Source organism: Sinocyclocheilus grahami, unplaced genomic scaffold, assembly GCF_001515645.1.
Source record: "Sinocyclocheilus grahami isolate Dianchi unplaced genomic scaffold, SAMN03320097.WGS_v1.1 scaffold73.1, whole genome shotgun sequence".
Taxonomy (NCBI): domain Eukaryota; kingdom Metazoa; phylum Chordata; class Actinopteri; order Cypriniformes; family Cyprinidae; genus Sinocyclocheilus; species Sinocyclocheilus grahami.
In genome coordinates, this window is record NW_015505252.1 from 855,056 (window position 1) to 871,910 (window position 16,855).

At 34.4% G+C, this 16,855-nt stretch overlaps 2 protein-coding genes across 2 annotated transcripts in view; one reads left to right on the forward strand and one right to left on the reverse strand.

Moving 5' to 3' along the window:
• Positions 1-7,974, reverse strand: part of LOC107585650 (mitoguardin-2) — an 11,903-nt gene extending 3,929 nt beyond the window's left edge. The window contains exons 1-12 of the mRNA XM_016272760.1: positions 7,863-7,974; positions 7,632-7,752; positions 6,663-6,793; positions 6,065-6,182; positions 5,884-5,990; positions 5,678-5,790; positions 4,545-4,617; positions 4,279-4,365; positions 3,547-3,645; positions 3,075-3,209; positions 2,790-2,843; positions 2,584-2,700 (exon numbers count right to left, since the gene is read on the reverse strand). Of these exons, the coding sequence (XP_016128246.1) occupies positions 2,584-2,700; positions 2,790-2,843; positions 3,075-3,209; positions 3,547-3,645; positions 4,279-4,365; positions 4,545-4,617; positions 5,678-5,790; positions 5,884-5,990; positions 6,065-6,182; positions 6,663-6,793; positions 7,632-7,752; positions 7,863-7,958 (1,251 nt within the window). The 5' untranslated portion in view covers positions 7,959-7,974. The remainder of the gene's footprint in view (positions 1-2,583; positions 2,701-2,789; positions 2,844-3,074; positions 3,210-3,546; positions 3,646-4,278; positions 4,366-4,544; positions 4,618-5,677; positions 5,791-5,883; positions 5,991-6,064; positions 6,183-6,662; positions 6,794-7,631; positions 7,753-7,862) is intronic.
• A 4,544-nt stretch (positions 7,975-12,518) lies between these two features.
• st6galnac4 (ST6 (alpha-N-acetyl-neuraminyl-2,3-beta-galactosyl-1,3)-N-acetylgalactosaminide alpha-2,6-sialyltransferase 4) lies at positions 12,519-16,049 on the forward strand. The gene is made up of 6 exons (XM_016272828.1): positions 12,519-12,564; positions 12,947-13,018; positions 13,108-13,248; positions 14,072-14,481; positions 14,568-14,675; positions 15,632-16,049. The coding sequence occupies exons 2-6, from the start codon at positions 13,007-13,009 to the stop codon at positions 15,834-15,836; spliced, it is 876 nt and encodes a 291-aa protein (XP_016128314.1). The 5' UTR covers positions 12,519-12,564; positions 12,947-13,006; the 3' UTR covers positions 15,837-16,049.
• Positions 16,050-16,855: the final 806 nt, after the last annotated feature.

A 16,855-nucleotide genomic window follows, 5' to 3' on the forward strand; every position in this document is an offset into this window, starting at 1 on the left:
ACAATCTGTTGCTGCGGAGATCAAAGGAGAACGTGATATTAATTCTGGGTTGTTTTGATTATGATAATAAATGATAAACCTTTACTTGGATATCACTTGATTTGACATCTTGTGAGTCTCAGTGTGTTTGAATCAACTGGTGATTTTAGTGGATGTATGAAGTCAGGCAAGGATGCATTAAATTGCTCAAAAGTGACAGTAAAGACCTTTATAATGTTACAAAAGATTTCTATTTCAAATAAATGCAGCTCTTTTAAACGTTCAAATTATGAAAAATAAAATGTATCACAGTACCTACAAAAATATGAAGCAGCACAACTGTTTTCAACATTGATAATAATCAGAAATGTTTCTTGAGCAGTAAATCAGCATATTAGAATGATGTCTGAAGATCATGTGACACTGAAGACTGGAGTAATGATGCTGAAAATTCAACTTTGATCACAGAAATAAATTACATCTTACAATATATTCAAATAGAAAACACTTATTTTAAATTGTAATATTATTTCCTAATTTTACAGTTTTTATTGTATTTTTGATCAAATAAATGCAGTCTTGGTGAGACTTCTTTCGAAAACACTGAAAAATGTCAACCTTTTGAACATTTCTGATTGTTTTAGCATTTCAAACCAAACCAATATATGACACTTGCATTTTTTTTTTTTGACTTTTTATGTCAAAGACTTTTTAAGACAAAGTAAAGCAAATTTAAGCAATAGATTTAATGGAACAAAATATGCCAGGATGGTTTCTAAATGTACAACGTAAATACAGCTTACAACAAATCTCCATTACTTTTGAATTAATTTGACAAAAAAGCTAAATCTGTATTTTTGACTTGTTTTCCAGTGCAAATGTCTAAAGATTCTTTATTTGAGAAGCAAAATGACTTCAAATAATACATTTATGAGAAAGTCATCAAAATGAATTGAGTTTATGATTAAAACTAGAACAAAGATCTGCTCATATCTTCACTTTGTATCTTGAATTAAGGATGTCTAGATATTTGTATTGGAAAACAAAACAAAAATACTGAGGAAAACAATTTTTCTGCAGTGAATTCAACATTTAATTTACATTTATTCATTTAGCAGATGCTTTTATCCAAAGCGACTTGCAACTGAGGAATACAACAAGTGATTCATCATAAAGAGACGAATAAACACAGGAAGTGCTTGTAATACAAAGTTTCAGACGTCATTCAGATTAGTACAAGTTAGACAAGGAGGGATTAAGCAACATTTTATTTATTCATTTTAAATTTTTTCTGATTCCATGACTTTATAAATGTAAGATTTTCTGCTCCAAATGAACACCTTTTTAGACCTTAACTTATGGTTGTGTGAATTTTAAGACCTTTTTAAAGGGGTCATATGACGTTGCTAAAAAAAGAACATTATTTTGTGTATTTGGTGTAATGAAATGTGTTTATGCAGTTTAAGGTAAAAAAAAAAAAAAAACATTATTTTCCACATACTGTACATTATTGTTTCTCCTCTATGCCCCGCCTTTCTGAAATGCATCGATTTTTACAAAGCTCATCGGTCTGAAAACCGAGGTGTGTTGTGATTGGCTGAATACCTCAAGCGTGTGACGGAAATGTTACGCAATTACCATACTTTGATGCCCTGTTCCGGCCGCAGCGACGAGACAAAACCAATAAAACCCATTATAAACGAGGCATTTGTTGCATCCAGTGGGGACATAATTACTGATTATAAAGACTTATACTGTCTTTTTACATGCTGCGTTGCATCACACCGCGTAAACATAAAACCCTGTCTGCATTTGTGATCGGAGAAATGACAAACAACAAGCGCTACTCTACACTGCTCAAAACTCACGTTTGAATCGTCAGTGGCAAATCCTATAAATATAAAAACGTTTTTACAGGCTGTGAGTCAGAACAGCCGGCATTGTAGTCTACTCTCCCAGGATCAGGAAACAGTCCTCCATAAAATGTGCTGCACACATCTGAATATTTCAGTTGAACTGTTCTGGAACAGTGTTTTAAATACAACTTAACCACTGATTTCTAGTCGTGTCCTCTTTTGGAAGGCCAAACAAAGTAGTTTCGCTTTCACAACTAAACACACAGCGTCTTCACGACATGGCGGCGGCAGAAACAATACTACAGCAAGAATAAAAGTTACGCCTTCTTTCTTTGCGTGAACATTTGGGCGGCGTTATGCAAATCTTCCCACATCGTGACGTAGATATGTGGGGGCGTGTTTAAACGAGGTGTTTTAGGAGGGCGTGGAAGAGTCTTAACTTCTATAAAGAATATCTCTTTGGATTTGAGACTTTAGTCTTTGCAACTTTACAGATCTTCTTTATGCACCAAGAGCTTGTAAGAGAAAGGAAAACTTGAAATCTCATCATATGACCCCTTTAAGATCTGCAGAAACCCTGTATCTATTCTCTGACAGGGTTCACGATCTGATCGCAGGCATCAGTGTGTTACAGAGAGCAGATTAGCATCAGATTATGTGCTGATCTGGATTACAGGCGTTTCTGGATCACCGGGAGGGTTAGCTCAGGTTTGACGGAGGAGTGTGGAGAACACTGGGAACGTCTTACCTTGAATATGGTGCACACCTCACTGAGGTGCTGCCGGGGGCCCAGAAACCCGAAAGCCAAAACTGGACTCACATGTTCAGAGATGGCATAGAAATGGGCAATAAAACCGTCGGGAACCTGAGCAACAAACACAAAACAAGATCTGTGATCTGATTCTAGACATGATTTTTACAGATATAATGTCAAGTTTTGTTTTTCGCACTCACCATTAACAATCTCCTTTTGGCTTTTAGCACAGACCAACAGGCTGTAGCCAATGCCTTATACAAACAGAGAGACACAGAAACAGAAATGAAGAAATACAGAGACCGATGAAGACAGACATCAAACACTAAGAAAAATTAAAGTGCCCACCCCCCCAAAAAAATATTTTTTAGGGTTCCTCAGATCAATGTTTTTTTGAAAGCACATTTTCCTAAAGAAATTGAGAATAAAAACTCTTGCGGCGCTTAAGAAATTATTTTATTCTCCTTTTTGGTTCATTTGCGTACCGTCTCTTTGAAACTGTCCGAGAGCCATCGGTTCCTCAGGACCGCGACCACTGAAGACGGCGGACTTTCCAGATCTTCAAACGCATCCATGAGGATAAAGTCCAGCACAATGTCAAAGAAGTTCATACAGACCACCTAGAGCAAAGTCAAAGGTCAAACCTCTAGAAGGCCAAATTGAGAGCCAGGAAGTCCAGAAGAATCAGTGTTATTTATATATTATTATAGTATTTATTAATATTTTAAATTAGCAGAATTGCAGAAAGTTTTGTACTTCAACTTCAACTTATTTTATTTCGAAGTTGACATTTTTCATCTAATATTTATATTTTATTTTATTTAAACTATGTATGTTTTAGTTAACAATAACAACAGGGGAACAGTCAAGAAGGCCAGCTTGCAATCAGACTTTAACACACAGAATATGGAAAAGGATGGCAAAGGAAGGAATGACAGACAGATAAACAGGACAAACCCCTCGTCCTTCCAGCTCCATCTTGGTGACGGGCCACGTCTCTTCTCTCTGCGTGTACTGCAGCATGTCTTCATAACTCTCCAGAAACGCCTTCGGACTCTAAACATTCACACACACATGCAAAAGTAGATATTAAATCCAAATAAAATGACTTTATAAATGACTGTTTCAAGTCATATTGTGCACAATTTGTCAATGCATGTTGTATTATGAAAAAACGTTACAGAAATGACAGTCAAACGTTTGAAATAATTACGATTTTTAATACTTAATAGTTTCTTCTGCTCCCCAAGGCTGCATATATTTGGAGAAAACAACAGCAAAAACATTAATATTGTGAAAGACTGTTACAATTCAAATTAAGTTTTCTTTTTGAATATATTTTAAAATTTAATTTATTCCTTTGAAAGCAAAGTTGAATTTCCACAAAATATTTAGCAGCACAATTGTTTTCAACATTGATAATAATCAGAAATGTTTCTTGAGCAGCAAATCAGCATATTAGAATGATTTCTGAAGATCATGTGACACTGAAGACTGCTGAAAATTCAGCTTTAATCACAGGAATAAATTACATTTTACAAAATATTCACATAGAAAACAGTAATAATATTTCACAATATGACTGTTTGTACTGTAATTTGTGATCAATAAATGTTGCCTTGGTGAGCAGAGGAGACTTCTTTCAAAAACATAAAAATATTTTAATTATTCCATAAATTTTTGATGCACCTTGTTGGCTTTGGCCAGGAGTCCCAATATCATCTGCTTCCCTGTATCCATGAAGAACATCCTGTGTGTTTCATCCAGCAGCAGCACCTACAGAAACAACAAACACACACACAGATCTCACCAACAGCCCTGTTCCGTATGTGTGTGTGTGTGTGTGTGTGTGTGTGTGTAATGGTGTGTGAGAGGGTGTGTGTGTGTGTAATGGTGTTTGTGTGTGTGTGTGTGTGTGTGTATGTGTGTGTAATGGTGTGTGAGAGTGTGCTGACCTGGAAAGCCTGACGAACGCAGTGCAGTTTGGCGAGGAAGTCCTGATCGCTGTAGCACTCCAGAAGTTCAGTTCTGTAACAGAGTCACAAAAATGACACAGAGTGTGTTTTCCCATCAGTCATTGCTCCTGGAGCTATAACGGAAATCCTCCAGTCCCAGAGGAGAATGTGTGAGGAGAACATCTGTACTGTATGTGCAGTAGTGCACTGGGTCCCGTCTCATTTTAGAATCAGTGCTAATGGAGTGGAGTGTAAGGTTTAGGAAATTAGTTTGTAATGTATAGGGTTTAGGATATTTAAGGTCCTATAAAAACTTTACTTTATTATTTTAATAATATGGGCCCTATTAAATCTGTTTTATTTTTCTGTCTTAATTTTCCTGATTCCATATTTAATATTTTAATTACATTTTAATCATTAAAAATTATATCAAACCAATAAACGTTTTTTCTTTAATTTATTTACACAGTAATAGGGCCCTATCAAATGTGTTTGTTTGTTTTTCAGAAATTCTGTGATCAATTTTTCTGGATTATGTTTTATTATTAATGGTGTCAATCAACAGAAATTTTTACAATTTCCTTAATTTTTTGGCAAAGAAAGTGATGGACAACAGAGGTTTACATTAAAACTTGGATAAAAATTGTGTGGGATTGTGTGATATTCCTTCAAAAATAATAAATAACATATATTTTATACTACAAAATAAAAATGAATAAACTGAATGATTCTTATTATTTCAATTTCAAATATCGTAAAAAAAAATAGTGTGATTATATATCAATAATAATAAACTAGAAATAAACTATAATAATGATATAAAATAAAATTATTACTGCTAAATTAAAATGTTAAACAAAATATGAAAAACTGCTATTGTAATATTTCACTGTACAATAAAAAACAAGTATTTAAGAAAAATAATAAATTGATAATAGTAAATTTTACAGTGCAACTGTAACTACTATATCATTGCAACTATATACTAATATTATAATAATACTTTAATAATAATATTTTAATTCTACAAAGTGGTTTTGGTAACAGTATGTAGTGTGTAGCATTTATTTAGAGAGTCAGTGTGCAGTGTTTAGGGTTTAAGCTGTCAGTATGCAGTGTGTAGCATGCAGTACCTCAGTGATCTGCAGCCCACGCTTCCATCCTTCACCAAACTCAGGGCTTCTTCATACAGAGCTGCTGGCTTCAGCGGGTGATACGTGTCCTCTAGAGAGAACGTCTCAAACAACTACAGAGACACAGAGGGAAGTGACATCATACACATGCATGAGAAAACACACGACACCCTTAAGTGTGTGTGTGTGTGTGTGTGTGTCCTGACCTCAGCAGCAGAGACAAACGAGTCGTCAGAAGTGACTGTCGTGGCATCGTCGTCTTGGATGGGATGGTAACTCCCTAGTGTGGGCAGGATCAGGGTTGCTTCACTCTCTGCACACAAACAGCTTGGCTTAGGAAGCTGAAAACACACAGGTGACGTCAGCACGTGTTTGTGCGTGTCTTACCCAGGTCAGCGAGGAGGCTGTCGGGCTGGATGGTGCTGCCGAAGTCTTCCTGTAGGTGATAGGCTCGGTGCAGCAGAGACTCGAGCTTCTCTGCAAACTCATGATTGTGAAGCTCAGGCTGAAAAATCAAATAATGTGTTTTTATTTGTGACCCTGGACCACAAAACCAGTCACTAGGGCCAATTTTTTTTTATTGAGATTTATACGTCATCTGAAACCTGAATAAATAAGCTTTTATAAGGACAATATTTGGCCGAGATACAACTATTCGAAAATCTGGAATCTGAGGGTGCAAAAAAAAAACAACTTTAAAGTTGTCCAAATTAAGTTCTTAGCAATGCATATTACTAATCAAAAATTACGTTTTGATATATTTACGGTAGGAAATTTACACAATATCTTCATGGAACATGATCTTTACTGAATATCCTAATGATTTTTGGCATAAAAGAAAAATCGATAATTTTGACCCATACAATGTATTGTTGGCTATTGCTACAAATATGTACACGTGCTACTTATGACTGCTTTTGTGCTCCAGGGTCACATTTAGCAGCTCCTGCCATTCTTCTGATGCTTATGAGTAAGAGATATTTACCGAATGACGCTCCACAAGCTCTGATCCTTGCGGGACGAGACTGTTTGACCCAGATGCACGGGAATGAGCTCTGTGTCTGATGTTTAAAGCCAGTTCCCACTTGCGCAGGGCTTCCTCAAACAGCTCCATCCCTGCAGGTGGACGAAAGAAGACCAACATCAGCTGCACACATTTCTGCACTTATGGAGGCTGTATTCAGAAAAGACTACTTATTGCATTCTGTGCTGTATACGGTCAATTTAAAATGTACATATTTCAATTTAATTTGACAATTTAAATAGAATTTTTAAAGGAAAATGTAATATATTTCAAATGTATTTTCATATTTGAATTTATTGTTGTTTATATATTATTCTTTCAATATTTTAATATTTAAAAATTACAATTACATTTTAAAATACGCTACTGTTCAAAGGTTCGGGGTAAGTAAGATTTTTTTTTGTTTGTTTAATAAGTCTCTTATGCTTTCCAAGGCTTCATTTATTTAATCAAAAATACAGTGTGTTGCTTAAAAAATATTAAATATTATTACAATTTAAGAAAAAACAGTTTTCTGTTTGAATTTATTGTAAAATGTAATTGATTTCTGTGATCAAAGCTGAATTTTCAACATCTTTAATCCAGTCTTCAGTGTCACATGATCCTTCAGAAATCATTCTGCTCAAGAAACATCTGATTATTAGCAATGTTGAAAACAGTTGTGCTGCCTAATTTTTTTGTACAAACCATGATACTTTTTTTTGCAAACGAAAGTTAAAAAGAGCAGCATTTATGTGAGATAAAAATCTCTTAAAAGATTATAATTGTCAATTATAATCAATTTAATGCATCCTTGCTGAATAAAAGTATTAATAATTTCTTTCAAAAAAGTAAAATCTTACCAACACCAAACCTTTGAATGGTAGTGTAGCATGTGAAAAAGAATGCAGTATGGATGATACAACAGATTGCAATAGTAAACTACATTACCCATGAGATAGAGGTTCTCCACATTGGTATCCTCTCCGACTCCCGGCTCCTCTGCCACTGGCTCCGCCTCCCACGGCGTCCCAGTGTTCACTGATTGGTTGGGAGAGGAGGGAACTCGCATCTGAGGCGGACCCAAACAAAATGGATAAAAATGTATGGTTAGGCCTTTTAACAGGAGTTCATTGATAAATAAACAGGCAGACAGTGTGTGTAGCTGTGAGATTCACACACAGAGGCGATGCTGTGTGAAGAGCTCGAGTGTTTGCTCTGTGCGAGAGACGAGACGCCGCTGAGAGTGTCATTACTGCGGGTGCTGGGACTCATCATCTGACGCCCTGCAACCGACCCTAAAAACACACAAATGAACAAATACAAATAACTGTATAGAGTAATTTTTTTTTTTTATGAAAGATTTTGATGTAGTATATAGACATATTCTCAAAATAGCTTAACTAATTCCACGAATATAAAATTAACATTGGACATTACATGTATAGACATTTATTTCATATTTATAAAATATGAATTTAATATTGTAATATTTCATATTATAATATAACTACGGAAATTAAATAATAACAATACTCTCACATTTGCTCAAAATGAGCTGATTAATTTCTTGAAATTTTTCACAAAAATTTATTTATGGCCGTTTTGTTCCAAGAAACATTAACTAAAACTATAATTTTATATATTTCATATTTATAAAATTGTAATTTTATATTATCATATTTTGCATTATAATACAAAAATGAGGGACATTAAAAAGTGTAAATACTCTCACATTCACTCAAAGTAGCATGATTCATTTCATCAAAATTGTTTCAAGAAACCTTGACTACAATTATAATTTTATATTACTTTATGTTTATGAAATTAGAATTTTAATTTATAATATTTGATTTTACAATATAACATTATGGACATAAAAAAATGTAAATACACGCACACTGACGTGCCGTGATTGGTTGGCTGGGCCAGTGTGTGCCGTGATTGGTTGGCTGGGCCAGTGTGTGCCGTGATTGGTTAGCTGGGCCAGTGTGTCCCGTGATTGGTTAGCTGGGCCAGTGTGTCCCGTGATTGGTTAGCTTTGGTTAGAATTGGTAACCCATTCGTCGATATTTGTGATATCACAAATCCCCGGAAAATATGTGTTGTAGTCCAAACGAGTCGTTCGTTGTAGTTTTTGAAAAGTGATTTCTGTTCAATAAAATATCTCCTTTTGAAGTGGACTTTGAGCTTTGTAACTTTGCAGATCTTTTTTATGCTCAAACAGCAACATTACAGACTAACTAAAGTTGAAAAAGTGAAAAAGCATAATAGGACCCCTTTAAAAAACTTTATAGGGGAAAGCATATGAAATAAGAATAACTGCATAGAATAGCTGCAAGAATAATAGTAAAAATAAATATTTATTGTAAAAACATGTTCAACTAAAACCACTAAAAATTGTTTTTGAAATAAAAATTATTGAAATAAACCAAAAATAGAAAGAGAAGAAAAGTTGCAGGACAAAAATTACTAAAACTAACACAGAAATAAAAATAATTGAAAATACAAATACAAATATAAATAACAAATATTTCAAATATAATTAAAAAAAATATTACCTTTTTTAATTAAAATGAAAATATTAAGTTAAAAGATTAATGAAAAGATTAAGATTATTCAAAATCATGATATTAAAAACTTAAATACTTGCACATTCATCAGAGTAACTTGATTAATTTCATGAAAATGGTCACGAAAATTAATTTAAGACTGAAATTATAATTTTATGTTATTTGTTGTATGTTTTTATTATAATACAATATAAAATTGTGGACATTGAAAAAATTTAAATACTTGCACATTCACTCAAAATATTGTATTTTATATTACTTCATATTTCTACAATTATAATTTACAATTATAATATTTTAATATTACAATATAACATTACAGACATTAAAAAAAGTAAATACTCACACACTGACTTAAAGTAGCCTGAATAATTTCATAAAAATTATCACAAAATTGTCAAAACTTGTTAAAACCTGTTATTATTCTAAACTAAGTAATTAAAATAAAGCATAAGTAACATAAATATAAATAATAAATGAAGACTGTTAATTTACTGAAATAGATCAGTTTAAGTTAAAGTAGTAAAATTACTAAAACTGAAATAAAAATCAATTCAAGCTAAAAATAAAAATATAAAAAAGCATTAAAAATATTCATAGTGTAATTGCTACAAATAAAAATGATAAACATTGAGGAAAGCATTGTTGATGCTAAGGTGTTATGAGAGGTACAGTGTACCTGTCCAAAGGTGGAATACAGGAACACAGGTATCTCAGCCACGGTCATGGCTAAGGCCTGCATGATGGACACGCCCTCAGCGCTTCTGATTGACATCTCAGCTCCGCCCCTTCCTCCTGCAGATGCTTTCACATCCGAGTCGCTCCAGACAGACCCTGGAACAGCTGGAGTTCAGTTCTGTCCTAGCTCCTCATTATTGTTGTCTTGGAGACAATGAAAACACAGTTCATATTGTTCTAGTGCTTTAGATTAGACGCTTTGCTCATATAAACACCATATGCAGAACATGAGTCAATATTGGCAATTTAGAGAAGACACCTCATATTCTGGCATTTACATGCAACAATAAAAACTTAAATTGACCTATAAATAGCTGATAATTTTTTTATTTTAAAGTTTGATTACATTTGATAATCAACATAATATATATCAGATCTGATCAAAGCTTATATGTGACCCTGGACCACAAAACCAGTCTTAAGTGTCAATTTTTCAAAATTGAGATTTATACATCAAGAATAAATAAGCTTTCCATTGATGTATGGTTTGTTATAAGACGACAATATTTGGCCGAGACACAACTATTTGAAAATCTGGAATCTGAAGGTGAAAAAAAAAATCAAAATATTGAGAAATAGTTGTCCAAATGAAGTTCTTAGCATTGCATATTACTAATCAAAAATTAAGTTTTGATATATTTACGGTAGGAAATTTACAAAATATCTTCATGGAACATGATCTTTACGTAATATCCTAATGATTTTTGGCATAAAAGAAAAATCTATAATTGTGACCCATACATTTGGCTATTGCTACAAATATACCCCAGCGACTTAACACTGCTTTTGTGCTCCAGGGTCACACACACACATATATATATATATATATATAGATAGATAGATATATAGATAGATAGATAGATAGATAGATAGATAGATAGATAAACAGACAGACATATATACACATACACACACACAGACAAACATAAAAGGAAGGCAAAAAATTATATTTTGGATGATGAAATGTCTATTTCAGTAATAAGTGTTTTTGAATTATATGTATTAAAAAATAATCATTTTAAGCTCACTTCCCCTCAAAATTCTCATTATTGTAATGTAAAATCACTCCCATTACTATAAAATTAAAACATAATTATTTATTAATTATATATTCTATAAATATCTACACAAATATTTTTGTATTAAATGTATTAAAGTATTATATTTAATTTGAATTACAAGGAAAAAAGAAACAATATATATATATATATATATATACACACATACAATTTATTTACATACACACTTTTTTAAAGATATTTAACATCTGAGGTTTGTGCTATAAAGGTGATTATCAAAAGTAATCAGATCTCAGCTAATCATCTGCAGAAATATCTGTACAGCTAGTCAAACTGTAAGATCACACACCCCTTCATCTGTCATGTTACAATCTGACAGCCAGTTCAAGACATAACTATGAATCATAACCATCAGCTGCTACAGAGGAAAGTGTTCTTGAGGAATCAGTTTCTTGATTCCTGCAACTAACATGCATCATAAACGAATATCAGAAGTCACTGGCAGCTACAAAATCCCACAGATTGTGAATGAGCAGAATCGGTTTATTTTAAAGTAATTCATATCATTATCATCTGCTGATTATGTTATTCTTATTGAATGTATACTCATTCAATAAACTGCCCCTCTATGTGTCCATGTCCTTAGAGCCCAGCAGCACATTAGCTTAGCTCAACACACAAACAACAGGCTCTTTTAAGACAGTTTCCAGTCATATATACATTTATATATATGCATAAAGCCGGAGCTAATTCAGACACATCATAGCAGCTTTAAACGCAATGTTAAAAGTGAAAGAGTGAAAGAGTGAAAGCAGCCCACACTCACTTTCTCCTGGTTTGGAAGGACATTTTCATTCCGCATTGCACACACTAACCTGTGATTTCCTGGTGGGCGGGGCAGAGTTTTGAGCTACAGCGGAATAAACCTATAACAGCTTTAGATGGTTCAGTGGTAACCAATCAGAGAAGAGAAGGCAAAGACGCAACGCGTTGGTTATCCAATGACATCAACAGTCGCGACGTCTGACTGCACCGAGTACGTAATAATAATAATAATAATACATTTTTGAAAATATAAATAATATTACGATTACGTGCAATTTAACATTGACAAAGTGGTCCACAGTCGTCAAAAGTGGAAATTACACAAATGAAAGTTAATTTTCCAGTAGTAACTATACTTGTAGTAATATAGTATTTTAACAGTTATCATGATAGAATATAAATATGACGACGGTAAAGTATGATAATGATTTATTTTATTTTGTTTTGTTTTATTATTATAAAATCCGTGATATTTTAGTTAGGCCCTGAGTCATTTACATTTGTTAATATCTCGTTTAAATAATTAAATACATGTTTTACCTTACTTTTTTCTACGTAGTCCAAAATGTATTCTCATATTTCCAAGTAATATACAATTTAAAGTTATTATTATTATTATTATTTATATTATTATTGTTATTATTCCTCCAGCATCACACTGAGAGGCGGAACTAAAGTCCCAGCAGGGTTTTCCTGTCGGAACGTAAATATCAGCGTGTCAAGGGGAATGTAAGAAAGCTAATCTTACAGCTAATTATGTTGTTATCTGTTGTTTTCGTGCTCTCCATATTACTAATATGCGATTACAGTTAAGGCACGTATAATCATTATGTAATGGTTTGTAAATTGATGTCACGATGTGTTTATTGTCGTTCCGCTGCGATAAAAGTTTGTCAATATGTCAGCAGGGTTTTTTTACTGTAGTCAAAAGTATATTAAAAGTTAAAAGTATACACACACACACACACACACAGCATTCACTGAACACACATTGTATGTATGTATGTACAGTATATATATACACACACAAACACACTGTATACATTCACATATATGTGTGTTCATTGAGTGCTTGTTGGAGAAAGTAACTTGAGTTTTCATATTTTCTCAGGATAATGAGGGTTTCCTCCCCAGTTGAGCGCCTGGGTTGGAGCTTCAGCCTCAATAGGACATGAAATCCCTGGTATTGCTTTCATATTTTATAGTATGACTAGAAATGTGTCAAAAATGGTTGACTCTGAATGAACCTCTCTGACGTTCTTCATCCCTCAGAGGTTTCACTGGATCTGCCTCTTCCTCCTCTCTGTGTGTCTGTTGCTATGGTACAATCATGTGATGAGGTCTGGACTTGCCATGAAAACAGGCCTGCGCGGTTATGTGAGGGTTCATCCCAACACTCGCTCAGCTTCATATGTAAGTCGCATTCCACACTTGACCCTTTGTACAAGTTTTAAAGAAGCAGTTCATCCAGAAATGAAAGATGAGTTTGTTTCTTCATCAGATTTGGAGAAATGTAGCATTGCATTACTTGCTCAGCAATGGATGCTCTGCGGTGAATGGGTGCCGTCAGAATGAGAGTCCAAACAGCTGATAAAAACATCACAATAATCCACAAGTAATCCACACCACTCCAGTCCACCAGTTAATGTCTTGTGAAGCCATGTTTGCTTGATCTGTGCATATTTCTCACCTAATTCAGACAAGATGACTTTTTCAATGGAGAAAGCAATATTATTGATAGAGGACTCTTAATGATGGAGTAGTTTCTTACAAACATGCAGCTTTTTGCTTTTGTTTGGACTCTCATTCTGACGGCACCCATTCACTGCAGAGGATCCACTGAGAAAGTGTTTTTATGGGGGGGGTCTTGCAAGGGTACTTGTGATCTTACAAGGGTAAATGAAGAAGTGTTGTTTCAATAAGTTTTACATAGTATTTTCTCTACTCTTTACTTCAAATTTGTAACACTCCAAAGAGAAAGGAAAACTTGAAATTGCATCATATGACCCCTTTAAATAGCCTGCATAGCTATTCATCTTCACTTCATTACAGTTTTGGACATTTAAGGTAAAAACATTTTTTTTAAAATACCTTAAAGTAGCTACAAATGAGCATGTAAAGCAAATATCTTTGAAAGTAATTCTGTGTGGAGCATGCCTCCGATCCGCGCAATGTTCTCACCTTTTTTCCCCTTTACCTGTTTGCATCTCTGATATGCAGTATAATGTGTTTTCAGTTCCTGGACTTCCGCTGCGGCCGCTGTGCCGTGGTGTCCAGTTCCGGGCAGATGCTGGGCGGTGCACGGGGTCAGGAGATCGACGGACATGACTGTGTGATCCGGATGAACGCGGCGCCCAGCATCGGATACGAGGCTGATGTGGGGAACAGGACCAGTCTGCGTGTGGTCTCTCACACCAGCGTGCCACACCTGGTACGGCAGCAGGGCTATTTCTTCGGGCGAGAGGCAGAAACTAGATACGTCATTTGGGGCCCTGAGAAAAACATGAGGGAGGATGGAAAGGGGAAAATCTTCAATGCACTAGTGACGCTGGCCAAGAAGTATCCACAATCACATATCTACACCGTCACCAGAGAAAAGGTCCAGTACTGCGACAGCGTCTTTCAAAACGAGACGGGCAAAAACAGGTTAGTCTTCCTCTATTCTATCATCTTTGTTATGTAAAAAAGCAATTGTAAATGTAGTAAATGGATCGCTTTATTATCTCTGGCAGGATGAAATCGGGGGCGTTTCTCAGTACAGGGTTCTTTACCATGATTTTGGCTCTGGAGGTGTGTGACAGTGTTCTGGTTTATGGAATGATTGACGGCTCTTACTGCAGGTGAGTTCAGTTGGTTGAGTTTAGTTTGTTAAGAAAAAACTTAATAAAATTAAGCTTTGCCATAAATTATGGATCCGACATTATATATGTGACTCTGGACCGCAAAACCAGTCATAAGGGTCAAATTTTTTTTTATGTATGGTTTGTTATGATAGGACAATATTTGGCCGAGATGTAACTATTTGAAAATCTGGAATCTGAGGGTGCAAAAAAAATTAAATATTGAGAAAATCGCCTTTAAAGTTGTCCAAATGAAGTTCTTAGCAATGCATATTACTAATTAAAAATTAAGTTTTGATATATTTACGGTAGGAAATATCTTAATGGAACATGATCTTTACTTAATATCCTAAAGATTTTTGGCATAAAAATGTTATGCCAAAGCCAATGTTGGCTATTTCTACAAATATACCCGTGTTACTTATGACTGCTTTTGTGCTCCAGGGTCACATATATAGAATTGCATCTCCTCTGTACAAAAAACAATTTATAGAATTAATGGTCTGTAGAATTTTACACATGTATTTATAGCTCAGTATATTATATAATTAATAGATTCATATTTTGAAGTGAATATTAATTTTGTATATCATGTAATCAACTGATTCATATTTTGAAGTGAATATTCATTTATTTATTAATATAAAAAATATTAATATAATATTTATGTATATAGAGAGAGAGAGAGACTAGAAATAATTTAGAATAATTTAGAGATTTAGAAATAATACATTAATATGAAAAATAATAATACATTTATATTGCATTAATTAAATTAATATAATTAATTAAGTATATTTTGTTATGAATTTAGCATTCTGTGAGCTTGATTTGGACTATGCATATCTATGGACTACAGAATATCTAAACATTTATGCATATATCTAACATATTTACCTGTTTCTTTTGTAAAATGATATTTCTTCACTAACTTCTGTGTTTTGGCATGATTATAGTAACGCCAACCACTCGTTTGTGCCGTACCACTACTACGAGCCGTCACGTCTGGAAGAGTGCCGCATGTACCGCACTCACGAACACGCCAAGAGGGGCGGCCATCGCTTCATCACAGAGAAGCTCATTTACAGCCGCTGGGCATCTCAGGGGAAACTACGCTTTGTTTACCCACCCTGGTCACAGCAGGAACATCAGCAAGACTAGTTTCAACCAGGTCTGACCCTGTGTGAAGTTGTAGGTTGTATGTCAGGTTATGAAAAACCACTGCGGTGCTTTTACTGTGTACCTTCAGCTGTCAGTTTGGTGTTTGAATCATGCTGCTTTGCCTTTGTGTGTTCGGTACAGTTTTATTCCTTCAGTCTTAAAGGGGTCATATGATGCGATTTCAAGTTTTCCTTTCTCTTTGGAGTGTTACAAGCTGATTGTGAATAGATAAGATCCCTAAAGTTGCAAAGACTAAAGTCTCAAACCCAAAGAGATATTCTTTATAAAAGTTAAGACTCGTCCACGGCCTCCTAAAACGTCTCGTTCTAACACGCCCCCACATGTCTACGTCACGATGTGGGAAGATTTGCATAACGCCGGCCAAATGTTTACGCAAATAAAGAAGGCGTAATTTTGATTCTCGCCGTAGTATTGTTGTTGCCGCTGCCGCCATGTCGTGAAGACGCTGTGTGTTTAGTTGTGAAAGCTAAACTACTTTGTTTGGTCTTCCAAAAGAGGACGAAACTACTTTGTTTAGCACAGCCACACACATATACATATATATATAAATACATTCAATATATATATATTATTTAATTTCCATTTTGTATGTTGAAGGACTGAAATAACTCAAATTAAATCAAACTAAAACTTAATAAAAACACCTATATAAAAAAACGAATAAAATGACAACATTACTGCAACTGTAACTAAAACTAAAATAGATAACTAATACAAATCAAAGTACATTAGTTTATCAGTAATCCTAAAAAAATAACACTGAGCCAAACACACATGCTAAAATAACAACAACTTACTGACACATACTAAGAAATGGTTATAAAACACTGAAACAGAAGTGAAACAAGTAGTAGGAAAGAGGAGAAATAAAGAGCGATACTTATCCTTACTTACGGTGTGCTGCCCGGTGAAGTCGCACGGTAGAGTCGATGGTCTTTACACTCTTCGGTCTGCACACGACCGCAGCCGCGGTAAGCTAAGTTTTTTTTTTTATTCGT

Coding starts and splice junctions, on each gene's coding strand:
- st6galnac4 (XM_016272828.1), top strand. Junction 13,249..14,071: donor ACACTCGCTCAGCTTCATAT/GTAAGTCGCATT, acceptor ATGTGTTTTCAG/TTCCTGGACTTCCGCTGCGG. Junction 14,676..15,631: donor ATTGACGGCTCTTACTGCAG/GTGAGTTCAGTT, acceptor GCATGATTATAG/TAACGCCAACCACTCGTTTG.